The 13,623-nt window shown below is 34.0% G+C and overlaps 2 protein-coding genes across 2 annotated transcripts; one reads left to right on the forward strand and one right to left on the reverse strand.

Annotated features, from left to right (window-relative positions):
* The first annotated feature begins 48 nt into the window (after positions 1-48).
* Positions 49-5,303, forward strand: LOC105764854 (uncharacterized). Its single transcript, XM_012583634.2, has 12 exons — positions 49-318; positions 401-523; positions 608-731; positions 975-1,108; positions 1,190-1,334; positions 1,810-1,988; positions 2,059-2,299; positions 2,506-2,604; positions 2,834-2,979; positions 3,155-3,262; positions 3,586-3,674; positions 4,588-5,303. The coding sequence occupies exons 1-12, from the start codon at positions 250-252 to the stop codon at positions 5,096-5,098; spliced, it is 1,968 nt and encodes a 655-aa protein (XP_012439088.1). The 5' UTR covers positions 49-249; the 3' UTR covers positions 5,099-5,303.
* LOC105764853 (respiratory burst oxidase homolog protein C) lies at positions 5,285-11,255 on the reverse strand. Its single transcript, XM_012583632.2, has 12 exons — positions 10,479-11,255; positions 10,232-10,388; positions 10,096-10,144; positions 9,880-9,993; positions 9,374-9,799; positions 8,917-9,300; positions 8,729-8,824; positions 8,499-8,614; positions 8,290-8,392; positions 8,131-8,204; positions 6,400-6,956; positions 5,285-5,598 (listed from the first exon to the last, which is right to left on the reverse strand). Exons 1-12 carry the CDS (start codon positions 11,047-11,049, stop codon positions 5,489-5,491), a joined length of 2,757 nt encoding a protein of 918 aa, XP_012439086.1. The 5' UTR covers positions 11,050-11,255; the 3' UTR covers positions 5,285-5,488.
* Positions 11,256-13,623: the final 2,368 nt, after the last annotated feature.

Consider the following 13,623-nt stretch of genomic DNA (forward strand, 5'->3'; position numbering starts at 1 on the left):
TATTGTTAGAGTGTTTTTTAAACAACTGAAAAAAGAGGGGAAATGCGTACAAAAAGAAAAAAGAAAAAAGAAAAAAGAAAAAAGAGAGAGCCATATTTTTAAAACCAATAAAATTCAGGCGGTGAAATAGAAATATTTTATCCTCTATATAAAATAAAATTTCAAAATCGACATTTTGTCAAGCTATTCCGCGCCAAACCATAGCTCCGAAAATCAACTGAAAGAAGAACCGAAGCATAAGAAAAGTTAATGGTTCTCGTTTGTTTTTTGCTGGATCTACGAAGCCTCTCGCCTCCATTGCTTAGAGACATAAAGCAGGTAACCGATCGCACAACCTGAAAATCGGAATTTGCTTTAAATTGAATCGATCAATTAAGAAATTTAGTTGCGATTTTTGCAGTCACTGTTACAGATGGCTAATTTCTACACTATTTCATCGAATTGGAGGAATAAATTAGATTCTCTCAGAGATAGAATCGGTTTGTGCTACGTCATCAAAAACCGCATTTCTTCTTCCGATGAGGTAACTCGTTTTGATTTAATCGGAGATTCCAATGGATGAGATGTGTTTTTCAATTTCGACTTAAATCTGATGCATTGTCAACAGCTAAAGGTGGCGTATGGTCCGAGAGGAGACTATAGTCTTCGTGATTTTCACCATGCTGTTAATAGTTTGCCCACCGATTCGTTTTCCCCTGTGATCAATGAGTCTGGATCTATCTCTTGCTACGGTCTCTCTCTCTCTCTCTCTCAAGATGCTTTGGTTAGAAAACTGGAAGTGAAATGAAAAATTTATTAGGTTTTGATATAAATGTAACAACAATTTTCAAGATTTAAAAACTATAAGTTTCGAAATTTCACTTTTATGAAAGCAATATATCGAAATCAATGTTACATGTTATTTATTTATTCGTTTTAAATCAAGTATAATTTTGTTTGTGTTTGCTGATTTTTCCTTAGATTATGTTTAGCAGATATGAAACTTGCAAGTGTTTTGAGTGATCAAGTTCTATATTCGTGGGGAGGAAGAGATATCGTGCGAAAAGTTATTGTGTTGAGTTCATGTTTACCTGAAACTATAGACTCTGCCTTGAAAGAAACTCTTACGGTGAGCAATATATTACCACAGTTGGGATTTGTATCCCTTTGGTTTTGTTGAAATCACTTTCAACCTCGGTTTTCTGGCCAGGATGCTGCAGATAAGTGTGTTTCTGTCGAGTTCATTTTGCTTGAGCAAAGATCAAACCATCTTAGTGATATAAGGGCGAATATCAGCACCTTTTCCAGATGTATATCCGATCTTGATAACTGCTCCTTTCGGTGCTGCCTTCCAGGTTACACTCTTCCCCTGCATGTCATTTAGAAAATCGGCTCTAAATTTCAAGGTGTTTTAAGTTTTAACATTTATGAGCAGCTTTAGAGTTCAACAAGTCTTTAGCATTTATGATAACAGATTCAAATTAAAACAAAATATGGGACTTCTATCTTCGTAAGTGTCATGAATCACCATTATGCTTGCTGTGATGAGATTGAAGCTTGAGTTGGAGGCAAATGCGTCTTTCAAAGTCTTGACCAGGTTTCACAGAAATATTGAAATCCTTAAAACTGATTGAGGATTTCGTTCCAGGCACTATCATTGTTGTTGAGCTATTTTGCATTCTGTGCTTGAACCCTGATTACAAAACAATTGTGTACTATTGTTAACAATTTCAAGCTACATCAGATGTTTAGTAGGTTAAGCCAACTGAGACACTAGATTATCGTATAAATACGTAAACCTTTGATTTAATATTTTATCAACTTTGACAGAGATCAAAGTATTTCATGGCTTGGTGAAACGATGGCTACAAGATCTAAGGGACGACATGGAAGAGCCATTACAAGCTCATTTTATCTTTAATAGTAACCTTGCAGGTTCAGTGAAGCAGATATCCTGCAATTTATCTGCTTCTGTCAATCATATAATTGATGGATTCAACCCTTGTAAGGTACTCAACATGTATCTTAATTCAACCCTTTAGCAAGCAGAATAACAATCCTTCGATCCACTACCTATAGACATGCAGGTGCCATGGTGTTCCATTGGGCAATTCAGAAAAAACTAGGATTGAAAGGCCTTCTTGTCAAGTCTCTGGTCATGAACTTGGGGCTTTTGATGTGATTCAAAATTCTGTGAAGGTTGGAGAAAACGCTATCCTATTTATGCCCTCTTTTCAGAGCTCTGTGAAACTCCAACAGGCTTCTTCACCTGTCAACTTCAATATAATAGACAGAACCAACTTAGGGTCTTTGAGTGAGGGTAAATCTCAGTATGAAGTTCTTTTTGTCATCTTTGTGGATATCTTGCAGTTATTGCATCTTTTAAAAGGATTCTTGGTTATTAGATAATTTAAACTGCTGGTCCAGGCAATTTCCCTGAAATATAGGAGCTTGAAGAAAATGCTGCTAGTATTTTATTTATACGATGCCTTGGTTCATATTCTCCTTTATTGGAATTCTACACAGGACTTATATTTGGAAATCCCTATTTTGTAACTCCATCAGCTTCTCCAGAGATAGAAGCTGCTTCAGATGAAATGGATCAGCTAGAATTGAATGCTCAAGGTGCGTGGAAGTCCTTTTGTTTGCTATCATTCTGCAATGTAAATGTTTAGTGAGTTGGTTTTTCTGTGATTTCTGACTTTGCCTTAATTGCAAACTTACCTCGAGTTTTAATACCATTAGAAGTTCTTGTTATATACAATTGTGAGAAAGAATTTTAATGTAAACTGTTCTTCCTTTCTTTTCAACCTTTTTATTATTTCATTTTCCTGATCCAAATACAATTTTTCAGTTTTCAAAGGGCTTTGCAGTGCTCTACATTTAATGGATCAAGGCTTGATATGCTCTTCAAATTGCAATTTAGAAACTATGAGGGAGGCGACATTCAATTGCTATTATATTCTTCAACCTTCAGATAATGGACCAATGCTTCTCAGGGTGCACATTAATCTACTTCATTATTAGTTGATGTTCTCTCTGTTCATTTCTAAATAATATTTGTAGTCCAGTATCTTCATTGTAATCCAGTAATCCTCCTAATAACTTTTTGCTTCTTGCGAACAGAGTTAAGCTCAGCTGGTAACTATTTTGTTTGATTTTTTAAAACTTTCAGCGCCTTGCAGGATCAGAGGAAGTCTTGCCTTTTTCTGATGTCAATCGATTTGTTGCTCACTCAGTGCCTAAGGAGATTGAGATTTCCATTCAGTCCTCCTTATCCAAGGTAAAAAGTTTTCCTTTGACGTTTTTCTTCTGTCCCCGTTCTTTTATTTGTTTAATTTCACGTTTGTTCAGAGCCAATGTTCTTTGTTGTTCAAGCTCCATAATACTCACTCCCGAATCTCAGCAACTATAGTTAAAATATTATGTATGAATATCAAGTCGTGCCACTTGGATTTGGTATGGAAGCTGTAAATACTTTCGATGTATCATGGGATACAACTGCACTCACACACTCTATGTTGTTCTTACTTTTGCCAAGTTAGTATTTGATTACTGGCATGTTCATATTTTGCTCCAATTTTGTGATTTTTGACTCTTTGGCAGTTGGAATCTAGAGACTACAATCCAGTCCTATATGATAGAGGTTTCCATCAAAAACTTAACTTGCTTGTAAAGGAAAGCTTACAATTTGGGTAATCTCACTCGCATCTGCTTCGAACTGCCCATATATGTGGTCATAAAAATCTAGGTTGTTCCGACTGTTTAATTTTTTGAAGTACTCATATTCACCTGGTGCATATTTGGATAGTGGTATGACCCTCCAAAGAATCTTAATATAAGAAAATACTTCGAAAAAATTTGAATATATTCGTATCTAACACTCTCTGTCTTAACATGCTTAGAAACAGTCCAATATGCATGCATTTGTTTTCCCCATTTTATGACTCAAGATCTTTTCTCTTTCTCTTTTCTTTTTCTCCCCCACTTTATTCCTTGAAGATTTCTAACAACTTCAGAGTAGATGGCGAGTAATTATCAAGGCCTAATAGTGGTTAAAGATCTTTTCTGTGAACATTCAGATCATAAATTTTAGAAAGAATAATGCCTTATGTTAGTATAATTTTGTTTGCAAGGAAAACGAGGTGGGTTTTACATTACATGGATACTAGAAGATTTCATAATATTGCCTCATTTTCAGCAAAGATCTTGTTTTAGATCAGCTTTCTGCCTAGAGTGTTGCTTGAAATACAAAATTTGTTAATTTTTTAGTATGTTTGTGTTGCAAATTGCTGTTATTATTGCATTATTCGGATAATTGATTTTTTTATTAACACCATAACATGAACTAATTCCTTTATTTTCGTAACTATATATCTAAGCTTTCTCAACTCATCACTTATGTTATCCGGACCTGGTTGAGTACCGGATAAAAGTATGAGGAGTATTCATTTGTATTTTTGTTTCAAAATGTGTATGGCATTTATTTAAAAGAAAAACAAAAAAGTTTAGGTATTACAATTCAGCATTGAGTGAGATTGAAGGGTGAATGACTGAATGTTGAATGATTTCTGATATTTTGTTTCATTGATGACGTGAATATTCTAGGTGTGTAGCTCCTAAACGGAATGATGCAACATGTGAACCAAACCCAACCAACCCTGACTCAACCGAAGTGAATGCACGACCAATTTCATCAGTCGGTGTCATGGTAGTATTCGATGAGATGTCACAGCTAGATCAAACAGCTGAAGAACGCAAAAAACCAACTTCAATTGCTGAAGAATGGGAGCGGCTAGTTGCCAATGAAATTCCGGTCAAGTATTCTCCCACCAAACCCAAGTCAGATCAATCGGTTATACTTTTATCCTCACCGGACAACAGCAAGCAGCTCGATATAAACACGACAAGGATACTAGAGAGGCTGGAGTTGCCAAGACAGTTAAAATCAAAGCAAGGCTCTCCCGGCAACAACAGCAACAGAATCTTAGATGTTGCCAACATGTCAATGAAGAAACCTCCAATCCCTTTCCAGCCCAATCAGGCTGCTGATCAAGGCGTGACATCAAGCCAACTAATCAGGCCCAGTTTCCAGAGGCTAAAACGAAAACACAAATAAAAGGTGTCTTGATGTGCAAAGCATGACTATGGGTTACGCACTCACGCTTACGTGCTTTCCTCTCATCAAACACCAGAATCTCTTTTTAAATCTCAATCAACCAACGCACTATCGTTTGTTTGCCCTCAATTGTTTTCAACAGAAAAGAAAAAACTATTTTTATATTGAAAAAGAATAGTATGAAAATGCGAAAATTTTGAATTTATTGGATTAGAAAACTTGGATGCAAGATTACAAAGAAGAAAAGCAATTTGTAAATGGACGGGTCCAAGATCTTTGTACAATTGAGAGACACAGTGGGATGAAGGTGCTTGTAACTGTCTCTAGAGTCTGGTTAGCTCCAAAGCATTTCTTTTTTAGGTTCTCCTTATCCGGGACCCTGGCATGGGATTAAAAGTTCTCTTTATGGAAATCAAACTTGGTGGACGTCTTGTGGGAGAAATCTGAAGCTAGCTGGCGAAGCTCTTTTGTCAGCGCCGGTGCCCCACAATAAAAAACCCCTGCCAATAACATTCCGCAACATTATTGTCCGATACTTGGTTGTGTTGTTTATCTTTATCATGAAAAGCACTAAAATCCCATGCGAATGTAAGAAGCAATGTATTTTTTAATATATCAACAAATCACGTGATATTCATTTGTTAAAAACAATGTTAACTTTACCTTCAAAAAAACTATGTTAACTTTATATATTTTCACAAAATTTTGTTGAGATTGCATCATATGGTTCTATACACTAATAAAGCATTAATTTACATATTAATAATATAAAAATATATAAATCAAGCTTTTTTAAATAAAATATAAATTAAGTTATTAATTATTATAAATGTGAAAATGTTTATTTGTTAAATAAATATTTATATTTATGAAAAATCATAGTAGATATTAATATCATAGTTGTAACAAGCAATGGCAACACAGTTGCTAATAGTAACCTTTTGCAAAGTATATCTTTTGTTCATTTTCAAAAGGTATATATCTTTTATTGCTTTTTAGACAAGGGACAAAAGAGGTAGCAAAACATTGCTTTAATGAATAAAGCAGCTAAATAAAAATATAGAAGATAATGGAGTCTCTAAAGTTAACAGTTAGAGGAGATCTTTTAAAAGCATGGTGATTTCTTCCCTAACTCTTTTAACTTTATCAATTATTACATGTAAAAGCATGTTAATTAATTCCATGTTAAGTTATAGGCTTATAGCCATTGATGTAAGCATTTTTAATTAGGTCTAATGTAGGATTACATCTAAGTGTATGAAAAAGAAAACAAAGGAAAGGGTAGTGGTGGGTGAACGTACCCACTCGAGAGTTGTTGTGATTGACAGCAATATGCTTGTAGACACTGCGCCAATTAGGCTTGGCGAAGTGGGATTTTACTCTCGTACCAGAGACGATGTCGACCCCATTTTTAGCATGATTGAGTGATTGAAGCATAGTAATGAGAGCTGAGCGAGCATCGCCTTCTTCATACACACTTGTGCAGTAATTATGAAGCTCGATTACATGGTTATGGTCCATTTCAGCCACTTCATTCATTATCCCTTTGAACCAATCGAAGGAACCTTGTTCCCTCGTCACCCAATAAAAGTATGCCCTCCTTGTCTTGAAGTTTTCTTTCCTTTTTGAATTTGGTGATGTGGAATTCGTTTTATTAACCCCGTTTCCTTCATCTATACCACAACTTTTCTCTTCTTCTTCCTCTTCTTCCATGGCCCTGATGTTATTCACTATGTCCTTCACAATGCTAATCATGGGGGTTGCTCCAATCCCCAAACCCACCAACAAAACCACTTCGTATTTCTTGTAGTCTTGTGCCGGTGCTCCATATGGTCCATCGATTAACACTCTTGGGAAACTGTTCAAAATCATCAATCACATTGAAGTGTATTACATTCTCTTTCTTAGCATATTACTTGTCACGTGAAATTCACAACCACCAAGCGCAGAAAATGACATTTTGATTCCACTTTCCAGTTTCCATTGCTTTAAAGCAGACAGACACCATGTTACCAATTTTTTTCTTCATTACCAAACAAATGATTATTAGTTCATTAGTCAGAGTTTTGAAATTGTTGTCTTTAGCTTTCTTAGGAAAATCCAAGTTTCAATGGCCTAGCTAGAAGCCTATAGCTGAAATTTATATTCTCTTTTATGATCTTGATGCTGAGTTTCTTGTCTTCTTGCTTATAGCCGACAGATATTTAATAAAAAGAGAGAGAGAGAGAGAACTAATGAAATATAGAAGTCATTTCTGATTTCATATGGCATATGGCATCACATGTCAAGGAGAAATGACAGAAAAAGAGAGAGAGAGAGATTTCTAAAGCAGCCAATGTCAGTGAGCATGAACATTAAACACCATTCCATAGTAAAAAAAGATAAACTAATTAAGATTATAAAATTAAAGTTTGGGTTTTAAATAAAAATCTTGAATTGATCATCGACTTCCTTATTAAACTATCCTTTGTGCTAATCAGAAAAGATAATAAGGGTCCATATATGCTGTCAAATAAGTGCAATTATGAAATGGAGTGGGGCCAGATTAGTTGTGATGGGGGTAAGGTGAATTATTATCATACACTACTTTCATCAATTATCTTTTATTCTATCAAACAAGAGATTGTCAAATCTCATTTCTGATTAATTGCTAGGATTTGCTTGCTTTTCTTCAGCCATTGACAAGCATTAATATGTGTCGTAAAAAAACAGAGTAAAATTATTTGAAAACAATCACAAGTTAGGTGTCATGATTCTCTAAACGGAGCAAAAAAAGGAGTTGTATAGAACAACTCCTACTCAATCTGATTAAATTAACAAGGTTTGTTTGACCTAAATAATGCTTTTCACGTTTGCAGCATTAACCCCAAATTGTTTAAGCCTAAAGATCCATATTAACGTTGACTCTTTCAGACATGCCTTACATCACGTTCTTCCGTTTATTCTATTTTATTCTTTATTTTTTGGGGTTACTGTTGTGTTGGCCATGTTTTTGTTGATATAAAATCAAATTGCCAAGTTGAATGACTTACTCTGGGATGTTAGTTCCATGCACGCAGTCGGCTCTAAGGAGGCCACTTTTTCCATTAGTAGGTTGTTGACACACCTGGAAGCACAATGTTAGTTGAACATAAATCCCTGACAGGCGACAGCCATTGACAATATGTTCCAAGATGGTTGTTGAAACATACCTCCGAAAACACTGTCCTGAGTTGTCGAGTCCAGTCACCAAGTGTCCTAATATGCACACTCAGATAGTCATCCCCGGGAGCTGAAGTAATAGAAAAGGGGTGCCTGTTTCTCATATGACAAATCAATGTCACGTTAATGAAGATCAGACAAATAATGGTCATTAGTTACTGGATATGTTCTGTTTTGAAGGCCAAGGCAAATTACGTACCATTCAAATGGAGACACTGCAGCACAGTTGACAAACATGTATTGTCCACTTTTGTATCTAAATCCATGGGGCCTTGACATTTGAAGTGCCAATACATTTCCAGGATAAACAGCAACCTGTAAATTTTCTACGACATATTAGGAATCCCCAATTCGAACCCGCAAAGTTGTTGAATGCCACCTTGGGTTAAACCTGAGTTTGATCATATGTAATCATGATAGATTGCTTACCTTTTGTATTGTAACAGCCTTGATGCTTGACCTAAGCAGCCTTGTCAATCTTTCACATGAATAAAGGATAATTGGAACTGCCAAGTACATCCAAGTCTGTCCATTTCCAATAAAAATGAAATTAGTTTTGGATAAATTAATATCAATTACCTTAACAGGGATGTTTGGGGATTTTGATCATTGCTTACCGTTTTCTTGTACCATTTCTTGGTCAAGAAGAGCTTAATTCCATGTACAATAAGGAGAGTGTAAACAATGACAAACAGATGGTGGGAGTACCAGAAGGCATTGAAGCCACTTAGTTTCTTTAGATGCTTTGGGAGGTTGATCCGACCCCGCCTGAAACACGGTGCCGCTAGCGTGAATGCAATGGCCATTAAAATCACCATTAGTACCCCAGTTATTCCTTCAACGTGCTCCACAAAATGCCAGTAACTTTTGGCTTGTTCACCAAAATATTGTTCCATTGGTACATATTCATCTGGAGTGGCATGAAGCAGGCGAGGGAAATCACATGCTAAATGGGCAATCCCATGTATGGCAACCCCAAATGCAACCCCCACTGCTATAACCTGCAATATGTTGAGAGCAATCAAAACAAACTTCATAGCTCAACTTAGCTTATAAAGACATGTTCTTTGTTACCTTGTGGAAGTTGAGGTTGTCATCGAAGGGAACGACAACGCCTAGTTTCGTCTTGTTTCTTAACCAGGTGAGGGTGTTACGACATACCGGTAGCAGTATCAGTGCCATGTTCAGTTTAATTGTCTCAGCTGCACCTTTGGCAAAGCAAACACAATTCCCCAGTACTTTAAATACATCTTCCCTCCTTTGATATTCGATGTATTTGTATGCAAACAACCCACACATAACTGCAATCCATAAAACCGTCACCCAAGCTCTCTGCCAGTTATCTTGCAAGAAATACTTGGTGTTCCTGCAGAATCTCCTAACTGGATTACCGTCATATGTAGGCTTAAGCTTCTGGCTTAGCATTTGGCTCAATTTCCGGCTTTCGCCTCGTACTGACTGGTTTGGTGCTTGTAGCAGAAGCATTTCTAAGTTGTTTATCTGTTTAGAACATAAGATTTCTGGTTATGGAATTGAAGCTAAAAACCAAACAAAAATTGTAAGAAGCTTTTGAAATTTACCATGATGTACCCCAGGCGGTCTGGGTCTAATTCTTCCATAATCAAAGCTGCATATTCCTCAGCTTGTTTCTGGATATTTGAGAGTCTGTTTGCAGATGCACTGAGACTAATAATCTGTAAAAGTTAAATCAACATTTCAGAAATATATCAGGTTCTTGGTAAATCTATCAACATATTACTTTTAATAGCCGCAAGCAATTGATTCATATGCCATACTTCTTTGACTTCTTGTTCTGTTATTCTTCCATCTGCATCTTTATCCACCCTGCATTCTTTCTTGTGTGAATCATTTGATTTAAGACCAAACTCTAAATAAAGAACTTATGTAAGAAACCATAATTAACAACTTTACATGTCGAAGAAAGTTTGAAGGCGAGCATCGAAGCTTTGATTCGAGATCTGATCCCAAAACTCTTTCAGATGAGCCTTATCGATGGCATCACCATGAATGTTTCGTTTTCGAGCAAGTGCATCGAACAACTGCAGTGCAAACTCCTTAGACTCCATTCCTGCCATTGATTTTCACTCAAAAATTCTCACTGAACTGAAACACTTGCATATCATCAATACTCAAAAAAAGTTGATAGCAATATGCATACCTATGCATTCACCGAACCGGTAACGAGGCAAAACTCCATTGTTGGAAGCAGTGATATCATCAAACCGCTTCTCAACAGCCTCCCATCCATGTCCACATTCATTCTTGCTAATGAACTTGAGGCCCATGAGAGCATGAGCCGCTGCGGATTTAGTCCGATCGAACCGAGCAGGCTTCTTGGAGAAAGATGTCAAGCGCTTGAGTTCGTGCCCCACCTGCCTAATCTTGGCCGAAGCATTCCTCACCACCTTAGATTTCTTCTCCAGACCTTTAGCCAGCAAACTCAGCTCAGGATCTTCCTGCAAATCGCCACCATTCGCAGCCTTTACGCTCTGAACCGCTACCGAATCGGCAGTAACATCGAGGGTGATCTCAACGTAACGGTCGTCGTTGGAAGAGCTGGAGTCTGGAATGTTAAAGTGGGCAGTTTTCTTCCCTGCTGCAACCTTTTTGTTTAATGGTCCGCTCAATGGACCACTATGGGGCACTTTCTCGGACCCTAAAACATCTGTATCAGAGTAATGATGTCGATGGTGGTAACGATCTCCATCCTCAGAACTCATTTTCTCCATGTTCCTCGATTCCCAATTAGCCAGTACAATATTTTCGCCAGCTAGATATGATATAGCTATAAACAATCTGAAAACTGGAAGAAAACAAACACAATATACACAACAATTCTAATTTGCTTGGCCTGTTCTGAATATATATATATATATATGTTATTTCTGGGTTCTGCAGGTTTTATCAGTATATGTATTTATAGGGATTGAGCTAGAGAAATGAAGGTTTGACCAGGGAATGATGAATGTATTCCTTTGTGATTATCATCAGACAATGACTTGCATGGGCTTGATAGTAATCTCCATTTAAAAGATGAAAATACGGATAAATTATATTATTTTATGGACGATTTTGTTATTTTTATATATTTCACAAAAACAATAGTATTTGTTTCTATAACTTTCAACAATCTAGTATTTATTGTAAGAATTAAATGATAAATTATTTCATTTTTCTCATCATAATATCTATTGTTTGTGTTCTTTAATTTACTAAAAAGTAGTCAATTACAAGCTGCCATGTGGCATAGAAAAACAATATAAATTATTAATGGTGTGAATTAAAATGTATAAACGTATAAAAATGCATTTATCTTGAACTGTGTATGGTATAAGATCTAATTTTGTTCTACATACTTGCGGGAACTGATTTTAGCTTTTCTACAACGTGCATTCAACATTCAATTTTACTTTCTTTTTCTTTTCTTTTTCCACCCTAAAGAGTTTAGAGTAAACTTTAATGGCTACTTTCTTTATAAGGGTAATGGAAATTGGATGGGTTCTTTTTGTTTTTGAGTTATACTTGTAATTAATGTATATGTTATTTATATTTCCAACTTCTTAACGAGTCAATGAGATTATCATTTATTATTTTAAATAAAAAAATTAGGATATTATCATTTACTATTAAAATTAATATTTTTTCTCTCAAAATTCAAAACAAAACCAACAACCCTTTTAGAAATTTAATGTTAAAATATTTAATAACGTGATTGTTATGATAAATAGTATTTTAATTTTGATATAGTGTTTTATCTTTGTTCGTAATGTTGATATTTGTTATTAGATTTTTCTTTTCTTTTATTAATATACCCTCTTAATCACTCATTCACGAAATCTTTCTGATTTTAGTAACCCAAAGTTATGTTGTGTTTGATATTTTAGAAAGAATGGTAATTAATTATACTCAAAATTACTTTTGTAATAAATTTCTAATTATTTTATTGTCACTTTCAGTTTTTTTTTTATAAATACCTCTCCATCTAAATTTATTATCATAACAAAATTTTAAAAAAATATATTATTTGTAGCATATGTTTAATTAAGTTAGTTATTACGTTATAATTTTCATGTTTTAGGAGTAAATAGATGATAATGGTTTTCTTCTTTTATATTTTTTAGGTTTTATTATTAATAATTATTTTTTATTTTTCATTTAACTTAAATATATGATATATTTATTTTTAACTGCTATGAGAATCTTAGAAGTAAAAGGGTCATTATTATATATTATAAAACCATATTGACATATATATATAAAATTAAGGCTTAACAATCTAAAAGCCCTCAATTTTTCAAATAAGCAATTAAGCCCTGCTCTTATTAAAAATTAGAAAAAATTATAAAATTTTATAAAATTGTAAGAAAATTATACAAAATGTAAAGAAATATAAATTTCATAAAAATTTTATAAAAATTTCCGCATCAAAAGAAGCATTTTATAATTTTCTATAACTTTTATTGATTTTTATATTGTTTATCTTTTTTCGTCACATGTCATGTTTGTGTTGCAACACGTGATGACTTTAATTGAAAAAACTAGAAGTCATTAATTTTTAATGATTTTTATAAAATTTTATAATTTTATAAAAATTCTAATTTTAATAAATTTTAAATTTAATAATTTTATCAAATTTATTGTTTTTGTAATTTTTTTCTAGTTTTAATAAGAGCAGGGCTTAATTGCTTTTTGAAAATTTTTGAGGGTATTTTGATGTATTTTAAAAGTTCAAGTACTCAATTGAGTGAATAAAAAAGGAGGGGATTAATTACTTTTTTTTGAAGAAGTTTGAGGGCCTTTTTGATATACTTTGAAAGCTCAAGTGCTCAATTAAGTGCCAAAAAAAAGGAGGAGCTTAATTACTTTTATTTTTAAAAGATTGAGGACTTTTACTTTTAATTTTTATACATGAAATTAAAATTAATTATAAAAGTTGAATTAAAATAAACTTGAAAAGAAAAAGCACAGAGTCTACCCACACAAATTCAAACACCTCTCTTTGTTTAGAATACCAAGTTTATATTCCTTATCTTTAAGTTTCAAGTCCTTTATTATTATTATTATATGTGGCATGGGTAAAATAAAAAAGACTTACATTTTATGTTTTAATTTTTAACAATTGAAGAAAATAAATATAGTTTTTTAGAATTGAAGAGAAACACTTTAGTAATGATAAAGATGTTTTTCTTATTATTCAACAAATAATTATTTTTAATTGCGGAGTTATTTAAAATAAAATAATGTCTAAAGAAAATTTAACATGTACGAGTTAATTATATTTTTCATTTAACTATTTCAGATTA

The sequence above is a fragment of the Gossypium raimondii genome, chromosome 12 (genome assembly GCF_025698545.1).
Source record: "Gossypium raimondii isolate GPD5lz chromosome 12, ASM2569854v1, whole genome shotgun sequence".
Taxonomy (NCBI): Eukaryota; Viridiplantae; Streptophyta; class Magnoliopsida; order Malvales; family Malvaceae; genus Gossypium; species Gossypium raimondii.